This window comes from Pecten maximus, chromosome 18 (genome assembly GCF_902652985.1).
Source record: "Pecten maximus chromosome 18, xPecMax1.1, whole genome shotgun sequence".
Classification (NCBI taxonomy): domain Eukaryota; kingdom Metazoa; phylum Mollusca; class Bivalvia; order Pectinida; family Pectinidae; genus Pecten; species Pecten maximus.
Genome location: NC_047032.1, coordinates 3,051,530 through 3,069,768, shown reverse-complemented (window position 1 = coordinate 3,069,768; position 18,239 = coordinate 3,051,530). Strand labels below are relative to the sequence as shown.

At 43.6% G+C, this 18,239-nt stretch overlaps 1 protein-coding gene across 2 annotated transcripts in view; it reads right to left on the bottom strand.

The window, feature by feature from the left end:
• Window positions 1–18,239, bottom strand: part of LOC117316773 (NADPH oxidoreductase A-like) — a 41,939-nt gene that overhangs the window by 17,326 nt on the left and 6,374 nt on the right. For both annotated transcript variants that reach the window (XM_033871544.1, XM_033871543.1), the window contains exons 5-8: window positions 12,390–12,594; window positions 11,695–11,794; window positions 8,143–8,265; window positions 7,691–7,827 (exon numbers count right to left, since the gene is read on the bottom strand). In XM_033871544.1, the coding sequence (XP_033727435.1) occupies window positions 7,691–7,827; window positions 8,143–8,265; window positions 11,695–11,794; window positions 12,390–12,594 (565 nt within the window). The remainder of the gene's footprint in view (window positions 1–7,690; window positions 7,828–8,142; window positions 8,266–11,694; window positions 11,795–12,389; window positions 12,595–18,239) is intronic.

Genomic DNA, 18,239 nt, shown 5'->3' with positions numbered 1-18,239 from the left:
CCTGTCTGTAGTAACCATACCACCTACCCCTGTCTGTAGTAACCATACCACCTACCCCTGTCTGTAGTAACCATACCACCTACCCGTCTGTAGTAACCATACCACCTACCTCTGTCTGTAGTAACCATACCACCTACCCCTGTCTGTAGTAACCATACCACCTACCCCTGTCTGTAGTAACATACCACCTACCCCTGTCTGTAGTAACCATACCACCTACCCCTGTCTGTAGTAACATACCACCTACCCCTGTCTGTAGTAACCATACCACCTACCCTCTGTCTGTAGTAACAATGATACCACCTACCTCTGTCTGTAGTAATAATGATACCACCTACCTCTGTCTGTAGTAACCATACCACCTACCCCTGTCTGTAGTAACCATACCACCTACCCCTGTCTGTAGTAACCATACCACATACCTCTGTCTGTAGTAACTCTACCACCTACCCCCGTCTGTAGTAATCATACCACCTACCTCTGTCTGTAGTAACCATACCACCTACCTCTGTCTGTAGTAACCATACCACCTACCTCTGTCTGTAGTAACCATACCACCTACCCCTGTCTGTAGTAACCATACCACCTACCCCTGTCTGTAGTAACCATACCACCTACCCCTGTCTGTAGTAACCATACCACCTACCTCTGTCTGTAGTAACCATACCACCTACCTCTGTCTGTAGTAACCATACCACCTACCCCTGTCTGTAGTAACCATACCACCTACCTCTGTCTGTAGTAACCATACCACCTACCCTCTGTCTGTAGTAACCATACCACCTACCCCTGTCTGTAGTAACCAATACCACCTACCCCTGTCTGTAGTAACCATACCACCTACCCCTGTCTGTAGTAACCATACCACCTACCCCTGTCTGTAGTAACCATACCACCTACCTCTGTCTGTAGTAACCATACCACCTACCCCTGTCTGTAGTAACCAAACCACCTACCTCTGTCTGTAGTAACCATACCACCTACCCCTGTCTGTAGTAACCATACCACCTACCCCTGTCTGTAGTAACCATACCACCTACCTCTGTCTGTAGTAACCATACCACCTACCCCTGTCTGTAGTAACCCCCCATCTACCCGTCTTAGAAACAATCCACCTACTCGTCTGTGAAAACTAAAACCCCCCTTCTGAGACCATACCACCTACCCTGCTGTAGAAACCCAAAACCACCTACCTTGTCTGTAGAAACAACCCACCCCCCTTTTCTGTCTGTAAACCACCTTTTCCCCCTGTTGTAGTAACATACCATTCCCCCTCTGAGAACCAATTACCACCTCCCCTCGTCTTTTAGAAACTTACCCCCCTACCCCGTCTTTAGTACCAAACCTCTACCCCGTCTGTAGTAACCAACCACCACCCCGTCGGTAGTAAAATCCCCCTCCCCGTTTATAACCATACCATTCCCCCTGTCTGTATAAAAATACCACCTCCCTCTGTTGTGTAACTTACCCCTCCCTGTCTGTAGTAACCATACCACCCCCCCCGTCTGTAGTAACCTACCACCTACCCCTTTTGAGAACCTACCACTCCTGTCTGTGTCCATCCACCTCCTCTGCTGTAGTAACCATACCACCTACCCCTGTCTGTAGTAACCATACCACCTACCCCTGTCTGTAGTAACCATACCACCTACCCTGTCTGTAGTAACCATACCACCTACCCCTGTCTGTAGTAACCATACCACCTACCCCTGTCTGTAGTAACCATACCACCTACCCCTGTCTGTAGTAACCATACCACCTACCTCTGTCTGTAGTAACCATACCACTACCCCTGTCTGTAGTAACCATACCACCTACCCTGTCTGTAGTAACCATACCACCTACCTCTGTCTGTAGTAACCATACCACCTACCTCTGTCTGTAGTAACCATACCACCTACCTCTGTCTGTAGTAACCATACCACCTACCCCTGTCTGTAGTAACCATACCACCTACCCTCTGTCTGTAGTAACCATACCACCTACCCTCTGTCTGTAGTAACCACTACCACCTACCCCTGTCTGTAGTAAACCCATAACCAACCTACCTCTGTCTGTAGTAACCATACCACCTACCTCTGTCTGTAGTAACCATACCACCTACCCCTGTCTGTAGTAACCATACCACCTACCTCTGTCTGTAGTAACCATACCACCTACCTCTGTCTGTAGTAACCATACCACCTACCCCTGTCTGTAGTAACCATACCATCTACCTCTGTCTGTAGTAACTCTACCACCTACCCCTGTCTGTAGTAACCATGATACCACCTACCTCTGTCTGTAGTAACCATACCACCTACCTCTGTCTGTAGTAACCATACCACCTACCCCCGTCTGTAGTACCCATACCACCCTACCTCTGTCTGTAGTAACCATACCACCTACCCCTGTCTGTAGTAACCATACCACCTACCTCTGTCTGTAGTAACCATACCACCTACCTCTGTCTGTAGTAACCATACCACCTACCTCTGTCTGTAGTAACCATACCACCTACCTCTGTCTGTAGTAACCATACCACCTACCCCTGTCTGTAGTAACCATACCACCTACCTCTGTCTGTAGTAACCATACCACCTACCCCTGTCTGTAGTAACCATACCACCTACCCGTCTGTAGTAACCATACCACCTACCTCTGTCTGTAGTAACCATACCACCTACCCGTCTGTAGTAACCATACCACATACCTCTGTCTGTAGTAACGATACACCTACCTCCTGTCGTAGAACAATGAACCACCTACCTCTGTCTGTAGTAACCATACCACCTACCCTGTTCTGTAGTAACCATACCACACTACCTCCTGTCTGTAGTAACCATACCACCTACCTCTGTCTGTAGTAACCATACCACCCTACCTCTGTCTGTAGTAACCATACCAACCTACCCCTGTCTGTAGTAACCATACCACCTATCCCTGTCTGTAGTAACCATACCACCTACCCCTGTCTGTAGTAACCATACCACCTACCTCTGTCTGTAGTAACCATAACCACCTACCTCTGTCTGTAGTAACCATACCCACCTACCTCTGTCTGTAGTAACCATCCCACGCTACCCCTGTCTTTAGTAACCATACCACCTACCTCTGTCTGTAGTAACAATGATACCATCTACCTCTGTCTGTAGTAACCATACCACCTACCCCTGTCTGTAGTAACCATACCACCTACCTCTGTCTGTAGTAACCATACCACCTACCTCTGTCTGTATTAACCATACCACCTAACCCTGTCTGTAGTAACCATACCACCTACCTCTGTCTGTAGTACCGATACCACCTACCCCTGTCTGTAGAAACCATACCACCTACCTCTGTCTGTAGTAACCATACCACCTAACCCTGTCTATAGTAACCATACCACCTACCTCTGTCTGTAGTAACCATACCACCTACCTCTGTCTGTAGTAACCATACCACCTACCTCTGTCTGTAGTAACCATACCACCTACCCCTGTCTGTAGTAACCATACCACCTATTTCTGTCTGTAGTAACGATACCACCTACCCCTGTCTGTAGTAACCATACCACCTACCTCTGTCTGTAGTAACCATACCACCTACCTCTGTCTGTAGTAACCATACCACCTACCTCTGTCTGTAGTAACCATACCACCTACCCCTGTCTGTAGTAACCATACCACCTAACCCGGTCTGTAGTAACCATACCACTTACCTCTGTCTGTAGTAACCATACCACTTACCTCTGTCTGTAGTAACCATACCACTTACCTCTGTCTGTAGTAACCATACCACCTACCTCTGTCTGTAGTAACTCTACCACCTACCCCTGTCTGTAGTAACCATACCACCTACCCCTGTCTGTAGTAACCATACCACCTACCTCTGTCTGTAGTAACCATACCACTTACCTCTGTCTGTAGTAACAATGATACCACCTACCTCTGTCTGTAGTAACCATACCACATACCCCTGTCTGTAGTAACCATACCACCTACCTCTGTCTGTAGTAACAATGATAAAACCTACCCCTGTCTGTAGTAACAATGATACCACCTACGTCTGTCTGTAGTAATCATACCACCTACCCCTGTCTGTAGTAATCATACCACCTACCCCTGTCTGTAGTAACCATACCACCTAACCCTGTCTGTAGTAACCATACCACCTACCTCTGTCTGTAGTAACCATACCACCTACCTCTGTCTGTAGTAACCATACCACCTACCTCTGTCTGTAGTAACCATACCACCTACCTCTGTCTGCAGTAACCATACCACATACCCCTGTCTGTAGTAACCATACCACCTAACCCGGTCTGTAGTAACCATACCACCTACTTCTGTCTGTAGTAACAATGATACCACCTACCCCTGTCTGTAGTAACAATACCATCTACCTCTGTCTGTAGTAACCATACCACCTACCCCTGTCTGTAGTAACCATACCACCTACCCCAGTCTGTAGTAACAATACCACCTACCTCTGTCTGTAGTAACCATACCATCTACCCCTGTCTGTAGTAACCATACCACCTACCCCTGTCTGTAGTAACAATACCACCTACCTCTGTCTGTAGTAACTCTACCACCTACCCCTGTCTGTAGTAACCATACCATCTACCCCTGTCTGTAGTAACCATACCACCTACCCCTGTCTGTAGTAACCATACCACCTACCCCTGTCTGTAGTAACCATACCATCTACCCCTGTCTGTAGTAACAATACCACCTACCTCTGTCTGTAGTAACTCTACCACCTACCCCTGTCTGTAGTAACCATACCACCTACCCCTGTCTGTAGTAACCATACCACCTACCCCTGTCTGTAGTAACCATACCACCTTCCTCTGTCTGTAGTAACCATACCACCTACCTCTGTCTGTAGTAACCATACCACCTACCCCTGTCTGTAGTAACCATACCACCTACCTCTGTCTGTAGTAACCATACCACCTACCCCTGTCTGTAGTAATCATACCACCTACCCCTGTTTGTAGTAACCATACCACCTTCCCCTGTCTGTAGTAACCATACCACCTACCTCTGTCTGTAGTAACCATACCACCTACCCCTGTCTGTAGTAACCATACCACCTACCCCTGTCTGTAGTAACCATACCACCTATACCTCTGTCTGTAGTAACCATACCACCTACCCCTGTCTGTAGTAATCATACCACCTACCTCTGTCTGTAGTAACCATACCACCTACCTTTGTCTGTAGTAACCATACCACCTACCCCTGTCTGTAGTAACCATACCACCTACCCCTGTCTGTAGTAACCATACCACTTACCTCTGTCTGTAGTAACCATACCACCTACCTCTGTCTGTAGTAACCATACCACCTACCCCTGTCTGTAGTAACAATGATACCACCTACCCCTGTCTGTAGTAACCATACCACCTACCTCTGTCTGTAGTAACCATACCACCTACCTCTGTCTGTAGTAACCATACCACCTACCTCTGTCTGTAGTAACTATACCACCTACCCCTGTCTGTAGTAACCATACCACCTACCTCTGTCTGTAGTAACCATACCACCTACCCCTGTCTGTAGTAACAATGATACCACCTACCCCTGTCTGTAGTAACCATACCACCTACCTCTGTCTGTAGTAACCATACCACCTACCTCTGTCTGTAGTAACTATACCACCTACCCCTGTCTGTAGTAACCATACCACCTACCTCTGTCTGTAGTAACCATACCACCTACCCCTGTCTGTAGTAACCATACCACCTACCTCTGTCTGTAGTAACAATGATACCATCTACCCCTGTCTGTAGTAACCATACCACCTACCCCTGTCTGTAGTAACCATACCACCTACCCGTCTGTAGTAACCATACCACCTACCTCTGTCTGTAGTAACCATACCACCTACCTCTGTCTGTAGTAACCATACCACCTACCTCTGTCTGTAGTAACCATACCACCTACCTCTGTCTGTAGTAACCATACCACCTACCCCTGTCTGTAGTAACCATACCACCTACCCCTGTCTGTAGTAACCATACCACCTACCTGTCTGTAGTAACCATACCATCTACCCCTGTCTGTAGTAACAATACCACCTACCTCTGTCTGTAGTAACTCTACCACCTACCCCTGTCTGTAGTAACCATACCACCTACCCCTGTCTGTAGTAACCATACCACCTACCCCTGTCTGTAGTAACAATACCACCTACCTCTGTCTGTAGTAACCATACCATCTACCCCTGTCTGTAGTAACCATACCATCTACCCCTGTCTGTAGTAACAATACCACCTACCTCTGTCTGTAGTAACTCTACCACCTACACCTGTCTGTAGTAACCATACCATCTACCCCTGTCTGTAGTAACCATACCACCTACCCCTGTCTGTAGTAACAATACCACCTACCCCTGTCTGTAGTAACCATACCATCTACCCCTGTCTGTAGTAACAATACCACCTACCTCTGTCTGTAGTAACTCTACCACCTACCCCTGTCTGTAGTAACCATACCACCTACCCCTGTCTGTAGTAACCATACCACCTACCCCTGTCTGTAGTAACCATACCACCTTCCTCTGTCTGTAGTAACCATACCACCTACCTCTGTCTGTAGTAACCATACCACCTACCCCTGTCTGTAGTAACCATACCACCTACCTCTGTCTGTAGTAACTCTACCACCTACCCCTGTCTGTAGTAACTCTACCACCTACCCCTGTCTGTAGTAACCATACCACCTACCCCTGTCTGTAGTAACCATACCACCTACCTCTGTCTGTAGTAACTCTACCACCTACCTCTGTCTGTAGTAACCATACCACCTACCTCTGTCTGTAGTAACTATACCACCTACCCCTGTCTGTAGTAACCATACCACTTACCTCTGTCTGTAGTAACCATACCACCTACCTCTGTCTGTAGTAACCATACCACCTACCTCTGTCTGTAGTAACCATACCACTTACCTCTGTCTGTAGTAACCATACCACTTACCTCTGTCTGTAGTAACCATACCACTTACCTCTGTCTGTAGTAACCATACCACCTACCTCTGTCTGTAGTAACTCTACCACCTACCCCTGTCTGTAGTAACCATACCACCTACCCCTGTCTGTAGTAACCATACCACCTACCTCTGTCTGTAGTAACCATACCACTTACCTCTGTCTGTAGTAACAATGATACCACCTACCTCTGTCTGTAGTAACCATACCACATACCCCTGTCTGTAGTAACCATACCACCTACCTCTGTCTGTAGTAACAATGATAAAACCTACCCCTGTCTGTAGTAACAATGATACCACCTACCTGTCTGTAGTAACCATACCACCTACCCCTGTCTGTAGTAATCATACCACCTACCCCTGTCTGTAGTAACCATACCACCTAACCCTGTCTGTAGTAACCATACCACCTACCTCTGTCTGTAGTAACCATACCACCTACCTCTGTCTGTAGTAACCATACCACCTACCTCTGTCTGCAGTAACCATACCACCTACCCCTGTCTGTAGTAACCATACCACCTAACCCGGTCTGTAGTAACCATACCACCTACTTCTGTCTGTAGTAACAATGATACCACCTACCCCTGTCTGTAGTAACAATGATACCATCTACCTCTGTCTGTAGTAACCATACCACCTACCCCTGTCTGTAGTAACCATACCACCTACCTCTGTCTGTAGTAACCATACCACCTACCCCAGTCTGTAGTAACCATACCACCTACCCCTGTCTGTAGTAACCCTGCCAAGGTCTTCTTCTGGTTGTTGTTGACTGTCACTCTCAGAAACTCCTGCAGAATTTCTGGCTTAACAGTTTTGATGTCATAATATTTGAGTAGCAATGTTCTCAAATGAGCTGTGTCTGAAAAACAAAATTCATGCTTAGTAAAATACAACTGATAATTGGACTGTTTCTTTCCACAAATTCCCTATGATAAAAAACATCTTTTACAATATGCGTGATTAATTTTCTTGAATTTGTTTTTGCTCCATTTGAAGATTGCAAAATTTTGGAATAGCAGAAGTTTAACTAGGGGTAAAAGAATAAAGATCTTACAAGTTTTATCTTCGCTACAATACTTTGATAAAGAGGAATTTATAAATGAGAATATTATCAGAGGGATCTGTAAGTATATGACAGGGAGCACTAATTTAGAGGTGTACATATGTAGAGTACCTGGATGAGGATAATAAGCCCAGTGTGGTACTGGAAACATCTCCGTGTCTGTACAGGTCAGCATACCCAACACATCAGTAACGTGGTCGGGATTATTTTCTGGGTATATCCCTAAGGCATCACCTGGAAATATTATTGTTATTATATCATTCTTAATGGCCTGACCTGACAAGGCCCTTCAATACTATAAAGGTCATGGCCCGTCAACACTGTAAAGGTCATGGCCCGTCAACACTGTAAAGGTCACACCGCCCATCAACACTGTAAAGGTCACACCGCCCGTCAACACTGTAAAGGTCACACCGCCCGTCAACACTGTAAAGGTCATGGCCCGTCAACACTGTAAAGGTCACACCGCCAGTCAACACTGTAAAGGTCATGGCCCGTCAACACTGTAAAGGTCACACCGCCCGTCAACACTGTAAAGGTCATGGCCCGTCAACACTATAAAGGTCATGGCCCATCAACACTGTAAAGGTCACACCGCCCATCAACACTGTAAAGGTGATGGCCCATCAACACTATAAAGGTCATGGCCCATCAACACTATAAAGGTCATGGCCCATCAACACTATAAAGGTCATGGCCCATCAACACTGTAAAGGTCACACCGCCCATCAACACTATAAAGGTCATGGCCCGTCAACACTGTAAAGGTCATGGCCCGTCAACACTATAAAGGTCATGGCTCGTCAATACTATAAAGGTCATGGCCCATCAACACTATAAAGGTCATGGCCCGTCAACACTGTAAAGGTCATGGCCAGTCAATACTATAAAGGTCATGGCCAGTCAATACTATAAAGGTCATGGCCAGTCAATACTATAAAGGTCACGGCCCGTCAACACTTTAAAGGTCACACCGCCCGTCAACACTGTTAAGGTCACAGCCCGTCAACACTGTAAAGGTCATGGCCCGTCAACACTATAAAGGTCATGGCCCGTCAATACTATAAAGGTCATGGCCCGTCAATACTATAAAGGTCACACCGCCCATCAACACTGTAAAGGTCACACCGCCAGTCAACACTGTAAAGGTCATGGCCCGTCAACACTGTAAAGGTCACACCGCCCGTCAACACTGTAAAGGTCATGGCCCGTCAACACTATAAAGGTCATGGCCCATCAACACTGTAAAGGTCACACCGCCCATCAACACTGTAAAGGTGATGGCCCATCAACACTGTAAAGGTCACACCGCCCGTCAACACTATAAAGGTCATGGCCCATCAACACTATAAAGGTCATGGCCCATCAACACTATAAAGGTCATGGCCCATCAACACTGTAAAGGTCACACCGCCCATCAACACTATAAAGGTCATGGCCCGTCAACACTGTAAAGGTCATGGCCCATCAACACTATAAAGGTCATGGCTCGTCAATACTATAAAGGTCATGGCCCATCAACACTATAAAGGTCATGGCCCGTCAACACTGTAAAGGTCATGGCCAGTCAATACTATAAAGGTCATGGCCAGTCAATACTATAAAGGTCATGGCCAGTCAATACTATAAAGGTCACGGCCCGTCAACACTTTAAAGGTCACACCGCCCGTCAACACTGTTAAGGTCACAGCCCGTCAACACTGTAAAGGTCATGGCCCGTCAACACTATAAAGGTCATGGCCCGTCAATACTATAAAGGTCATGGCCCGTCAATACTATAAAGGTCACACCGCCCATCAACACTGTAAAGGTCACACCGCCTGTCAACACTGTAAAGGTCACACCGCCCGTCAACACTATAAAGGTCACACCGCCCATCAACACTGTAAATTAAAGGTCACACCACCTGCCACACTGTAAAGGTCACAGCCCATCAACAAGTTAATAAGTAAAAATGTATTCTAATCACCCATCCCTGATTCACTTACTTTTGCCACTGTGATATTAAGAATTTAGTTACAAATGGTTAAAAATTGGTAAAATGTTTCAAACCAGTGGGTGGAAAATGATAATGCAGAGGCAGGTACAATCTGCCTTTTCCTTACCAGTATTTCCATATTTCCAGGAACCCAACAAATTATTGATCACAATTACCATTCTACCCACAGTTATATCAAACTAGAACTGTCGCCAGGATGGCTGACTAATACCCCCGCAATCTGCTAATGGTGAATTGGAACTGTTAATTAGAGGCTAACTTAGATAACCCAGTAATATAGTGACCAGTTGCTATAACAACCATAATTTTGAGAAAAAGAAAGTAGCATGCACATCTACCCATGGTCCTCTATATTTGTGTGAAGTTTCATTGAAATCGGCCCTTCGGTTTAGGAGGAGTTGTCTGGACAAGCATAAAGTTTATGGTTCTTATCGGAAAACATGTTTATAGTGACCAGTTGCCATAGCAACCATAATTTTGAAAAAAAAGAAAGTGGCATGCACATCTACACATGGTCCTCTATATTTGTGTTAAGTTTCATTGAAATCGGCCCGTCGGTTTAGGAGGAATTGTCCGGACAATCTTAAAGTTATGGTTCTTATCAGAAAACCTGTTTATAGTGACCAGTTGCCATAGCAACCATAATTTTGAAAAAAAAGAAAGTGGCATGCACATCTACACATGGTCCTCTATATCTGTGTGAAGTTTCATTGAAATTGGCCATTTAGTTTAGGAGGAGTTGTCCGGACAAACTTAAAGTTATGGTTCTTATCTGAAAACCTATTTATAGTGACCAGTTGCCATAGCAACCATAATTTTGAGAAAAAGAAAGTGGCATGCACATCTACACATGATCATTAATATCTGTGTGAAGTTTCATCGGAATTGGCCCATCGGTTTAGGAGGAGTTGTCCGGACAAAATGCGTCTACAGACAGACGGTTGGACGGATGGACGGACAACCTGATTCCAGTATACCCCCCTAACTTCGTTGCGGGGGTATAATTAATCTAGAAATTAAATTACTGAGGAATATGATAATGAGGATCTTACAAGGCGTTTCTATGTTACATGGAAGTTATTAAACAAGTTCAATAATTTGATATGCCACAAGCCATCAGAAGACTGGCATGTCAAATGATCTGAAGATCAAGTTTAATAAATTCCATATTTTATACACTGTAGCTAGTACAAGTGTAAGATTACTTGCAGAGGCAATTGTATGACGTCATATATTCAAAGTGATGTCAAAGTATTTGTGACGTCATATTTTCACTGTGATTTCATAATGTATTTGTGACATCATATATTCATAGTGATGTCATAAAGTATTTGTGACATCATATATTCATTGTGATGTCAAAGTATTTGTGACGTCATATATTCATTGTGATGTCATAAAGTATTTGTGATGTCATATATGCACTGTGATGTCATAAAGTATTGTGATGTCATATATTCATTGTGATGTCATAAAGTATTTGTGACGTCATATATTCATAGTTATATCATAAAGTATTTGTGACGTCATATATTCATAGTGATGTCATAAAGTTTGTGATGTCATATATTCATAGTGATGTCATAAAGTATTTGTGATGTAATGTATATACACACGTACCAATGATTGTGTCCGTGTGTTGTTTACGGGGGGCGGGTACTCACCTGAAGTCCAGGTCATGTGACTTCCTGTGATGTCAAACTCACAGTGTACGACCTCCTTATCCTCCTCACATTGTGAGGCGTCTGTCAACAGATTCTTCACCTTGAAGTGGGAATTTAGTATTCAGAAGTGATGTAATTAACGGTTGCAGAATTAACATTCTAATTTGATTTATATTGACTTTTGACTCTTAAATGAAAATTCAAAAACATAAACAGACAACACAGATACAAGTATTTTATATCTTGTGACACTAAATCAATGGTGCAGTTTAAATAACTCAGATTTGATATAATTTTCCATTGTTTGTATGCAAAATGGGGATTTCTGATTGGTTGAGATTTTTTTTTTCATACCTCTAGCTATGAGAAAAAAAAATCCGAAAATGCAGGCGCAATAAATGTGATGTCACAATACGGTTATTGACGTTGGGTATGGATTTGTGAAAAAGAATCAGTTAAATTGTACAAAAATCAATTAAAAAAATAAATTATAACCGTTGATGTCAACTTTTTTTTTTATTTCATAGGGGTATGAAACAAAAAATATGTTTGCAAACTTTTATAAAAATTTGCTATGCGGATCGATTCATACAGTTTGCAAACAAAATTTATTTCATACCCCCAAGAAACTAAAAAAAAATCATTTTTAATCTGAGAATAATATCACAAGACCCAATAATGACAAACATCCAAACCTTCAAAGTAGCCATATATGGTCTGTTCCTATCATGGCTGTCATCTGATTGGTCAGCAATGATTTGTAAATAGTCCATACACACACCAAGATCACAAGACTTCAAGTATTCTTCAATGTCATCCATCCACTGTGTGATAACGGCCCAGTCCTCCATGTCTACATCCTCCGACTTTATGACTGGGGTCCCACAGCGTTGGGACAGTCTAGTGACAATAAAAATAGTGTAAGTTGTAAAAATGTGGAAAAAACACAGAAATGAAGCTGTTTGTTTTATGTCATCATAAAATACATTTTATTTCCATGCATATGTCCCTAGGTTGCAAATCTGACTATCTGGTAATCTATTTTACGATCGAACCCAACATTACTTTGGAAATCTAAGAAACCTGCATCAAATAAGATCCTCACAATTATGAATTAGTACTGTGAAAAATAAGGGAATCCACGCACAGCTGCCGGGAATTTCCCTATACACCTAATTAGGTCATGAATATGTATAACATGCGATCAGTACAAGATGCTGATGTTGCATGAAATGACATAAGGCCCCAACTATGTACAAGATGCGATCAGTACAAGATGCTGATGTTGATGTGGAATGACATAAGGCCCCAACTATGTATAACATGCGATCAGTACGAGATGCTGATGTTACGTGGAATTACATTAGGCCCCAACTATGTATAACATGCGATCAGTACAAGATGCTGATGTTGTGTGGAATGACATAAGGCCCCAACTATGTACAACATGCGATCAGTATGAGAAGCTGATGTTACGTGGAATGACATAAGGCCCCAACAATGTACAACATGCGATCAGTACAAGATGCTGATGTTGTGTGGAATGACATAAGGCCCCAACTATGTATAACATGCGATCAGTACGAGATGCTGATGTTACGTGGAATTACATTAGGCCCCAACTATGTATAACATGCGATCAGTACAAGATGCTGATGTTACGTGGAATGACATAAGGCCCCAACAATGTACAACATGCGATCAGTAGGAGATGCTGATGTTGCTTGGAATGACATAAGGCCCCAACTATGTACAACATGCAATCAGCACGAGATGCTGATGTTGATTGGAATGACATAAGGCCCCAACTATGTACAACATGCGATCAGAACGAGATGCTGATGTTGATTGGAATGACATAAAGCCCCAACTATGTACAACATGCGATCAGTACAAGATGCTGATGTCCCGTGGAATGACATTAGGCCCCGAAATTTGACAGACAGGGCAGGCCATTTTATGGCGGTAACTTGAAATGAACTCATCCAACAGAGGCCGTTGTGAGTGACATGCTTTATACAGGTCCAGTCAAAAACTATCAAAGCATGTCCAAATTAGCAATGACTGGGAGATATTTAATTACGAATTAAATAAATAATAACATAATCTAGGCCATATTACTGTTACAAGCGTTAAGGCAATGTACGTATTCTAATATTATAAGCCGACTGTCGTATTTTTTCAAATTATTAAATTCATTATGAAATTATATACCTGTATATGTTACAGGAGAGGGAAATACAAAGATCAAATTTGAACTTACGAACTTTTGAAGGCACTCTAACCATTTGAGCTACCTGACTACTAGCGTTCAGTGCAGCCAAGTTCCGCTACATTTCCCCCCTTCATGAAAGTCTTTGACCCTGCAAAGATACACACGAGACCCTATACTGCCTCCATGGGTATTAAATTGGCGCCATATGTACATGTACATCATACCACACCTACCGTGGTATACATCATACCACACCTACCGTGGTATACATCATACCCCACCTACCGTGGTATATCATACCACACCTACCATGGTATATATCATACCACACCTACCGTGGTATATATCATACCACACCTACCGTGGTATATATCATACCACACCTACCGTGGTATATGTCATACCAAACCTACCGTGGTGTATATCATACCACACCTACCGTGGTATATATCATACCACACCTACCGTGGTATATATATCATACCACACCTACCGTGGTATACATCATACCACACCTACCGTGGTATAAATCATACCACACCTACCGTGGTATATATCATACCACACCTACCGTGGTATATATCATACCACACCTACCGTGGTATATCATACCACACCTACCGTGGTATATATCATACCAAACCTACCGTGGTATATATCATACCACACCTACCGTGGTATATATCATACCAAACCTACCGTGGTGTATATCATACCAAACCTACCGTGGTATACATCATACCACACCTACCGTGGTATACATCATACCACACCTACCGTGGTATACATCATACCACACCTACCGTGGTATATATCATACCACACCTACCGTGGTATATATCATACCACACCTACCGTGGTATACATCATACCAAACCTACGGTGGTATACATCATACCAAACCTACCGTGGTATACATCATACCACACCTACCGTGGTATATATCATACCACACCTACCGTGGTATATATCATACCACACCTACCGTGGTATATATATCATACCACACCTACCGTGGTATACATCATACCACACCTACCGTGGTGTATATCATACCACACCTACCGTGGTATACATCATACCAAACCTACCGTGGTATACATCATACCACACCTACCGTGGTATACATCATACCACACCTACCGTGGTATATATCATACCAAACCTACCGTGGTGTATATCATACCAAACCTACCGTGGTGTATATCATACCACACCTACCGTGGTATACATCATACCAAACCTACCATGGTATACATCATACCAAACCTACCGTGGTATACATCATACCACACCTACCGTGGTATATCATTCATGTACCACACCTACCGTGGTATATATCATACCAAACATACCGTGGTATACATCATACCACACCTACCGTGGTGTATATCATACCAAACCTACCGTGGTATATCATACCACACCTACCATGGTATATATCATACCACACCTACCGTGGTATATATCATACCACACCTACCGTGGTATATGTCATACCAAACCTACCGTGGTGTATATCATACCACACCTACCGTGGTATATATCATACCACACCTACCGTGGTATATATATCATACCACACCTACCGTGGTATACATCATACCACACCTACCGTGGTATAAATCATACCACACCTACCGTGGTATATATCATACCACACCTACCGTGGTATATATCATACCACACCTACCCTGGTATATCATACCACACCTACCGTGGTATATATCATACCAAACCTACCGTGGTATATATCATACCACACCTACCGTGGTATATATCATACCAAACCTACCGTGGTGTATATCATACCAAACCTACCGTGGTGTATATCATACCAAACCTACCGTGGTATACATCATACCACACCTACCGTGGTATACATCATACCACACCTACCGTGGTATACATCATACCACACCTACCGTGGTATATATCATACCACACCTACCGTGGTATATATCATACCACACCTACCGTGGTATACATCATACCAAACCTACGGTGGTATACATCATACCAAACCTACCGTGGTATACATCATACCACACCTACCGTGGTATATATCATACCACACCTACCGTGGTATATATCATACCACACCTACCCTGGTATATATATCATACCACACCTACCGTGGTATACATCATACCAAACCTACCGTGGTGTATATCATACCACACCTACCGTGGTATACATCATACCAAACCTACCGTGGTATACATCATACCACACCTACCGTGGTATACATCATACCACACCTACCGTGGTATATATCATACCAAACCTACCGTGGTGTATATCATACCAAACCTACCGTGGTGTATATCATACCACACCTACCGTGGTATACATCATACCAAACCTACCGTGGTATACATCATACCAAACCTACCGTGGTATACATCATACCACACCTACCGTGGTATATCATTCATGTACCACACCTACCGTGGTATATATCATACCAAACCTACCGTGGTATACATCATACCACACCTACCGTGGTGTATATCATACCAAACCTACCGTGGTATATCATACCACACCTACCGTGGTATATATCATACCACACCTACCGTGGTATATATCATACCACACCTACCGTGGTATATATCATACCAAACCTACCGTGGTGTATATCATACCACACCTACCGTGGTATATATCATACCACACCTACCGTGGTATATATATCATACCACACCTACCGTGGTATACATCATACCACACCTACCGTGGTATAAATCATACCACACCTACCGTGGTATATATCATACCACACCTACCGTGGTATATATCATACCACACCTACCCTGGTATATCATACCACACCTACCGTGGTATATCATACCAAACCTACCGTGGTATATATCATACCACACCTACCGTGGTATATATCATACCAAACCTACCGTGGTGTATATCATACCAAACCTACCGTGGTATACATCATACCACACCTACCGTGGTATACATCATACCACACCTACCGTGGTATACATCATACCACACCTACCGTGGTATATATCATACCACACCTACCGTGGTATATATCATACCACACCTACCGTGGTATACATCATACCAAACCTACCGTGGTATACATCATACCACACCTACCGTGGTATACATCATACCACACCTACCGTGGTATATATCATACCAAACCTACCGTGGTGTATATCATACCAAACCTACCGTGGTGTATATCATACCACACCTACCGTGGTATACATCATACCAAACCTACCATGGTATACATCATACCAAACCTACCGTGGTATACATCATACCACACCTACCGTGGTATATCATTCATGTACCACACCTACCGTGGTATATATCATACCAAACATACCGTGGTATACATCATACCACACCTACCGTGGTGTATATCATACCAAACCTACCGTGGTATATCATACCACACCTACCGTGGTATATATCATACCAAACCTACCGTGGTATACATTATACCACACCTACCTTGGTATATATCATACCACACCTACCGTGGTATATATATCATACCACACCTACCGTGGTATATATCATACCAAACCTACCGTGGTATACATCATACCACACCTACCGTGGTATATATCATACTACACCTACCGTGGTATATATCATACCACACCTACAGTGGTATACATCATACCACACCTACCGTGGTATACATCATACCACACCTACGTATATATCATACCAAACCTACCGTGGTATACATCATACCACACCTACCGTGGTATACATCATACCACACCTACCGTGGTGTATATCATACCACACCTACCGTGGTATATATCATACTACACCTACCATGGTATATATCATACCAAACCTACCGTGGTATACATCATACCACACCTACCGTGGTATATATCATACCAAACCTACCGTGGTATACATCATACCAAACCTACCGTGGTATACATCATACCAAACCTACCGTGGTATATATCATACCAAACCTACCGTGGTATACATCATACCACACCTACCGTGGTGTATATCATACCACACCTACCGTGGTGTATATCATACCACACCTACCGTGGTATACATCATACCAAACCTACCGTGGTATACATCATACCAAACCTACCGTGGAATACATCATACCACACCTACCGTGGTATATCATACCACACCTACCGTGGTGTATATCATACCACACCTACCGTGGTATATATATCATACCATACCTATACCGTGGTGTATATCATACCATACCTACCGTGGTATATATCATACCACACCTACCGTGGTACATACCAAACCTACCGTGGTATATATCATACCACACCTACCGTGGTATACATCA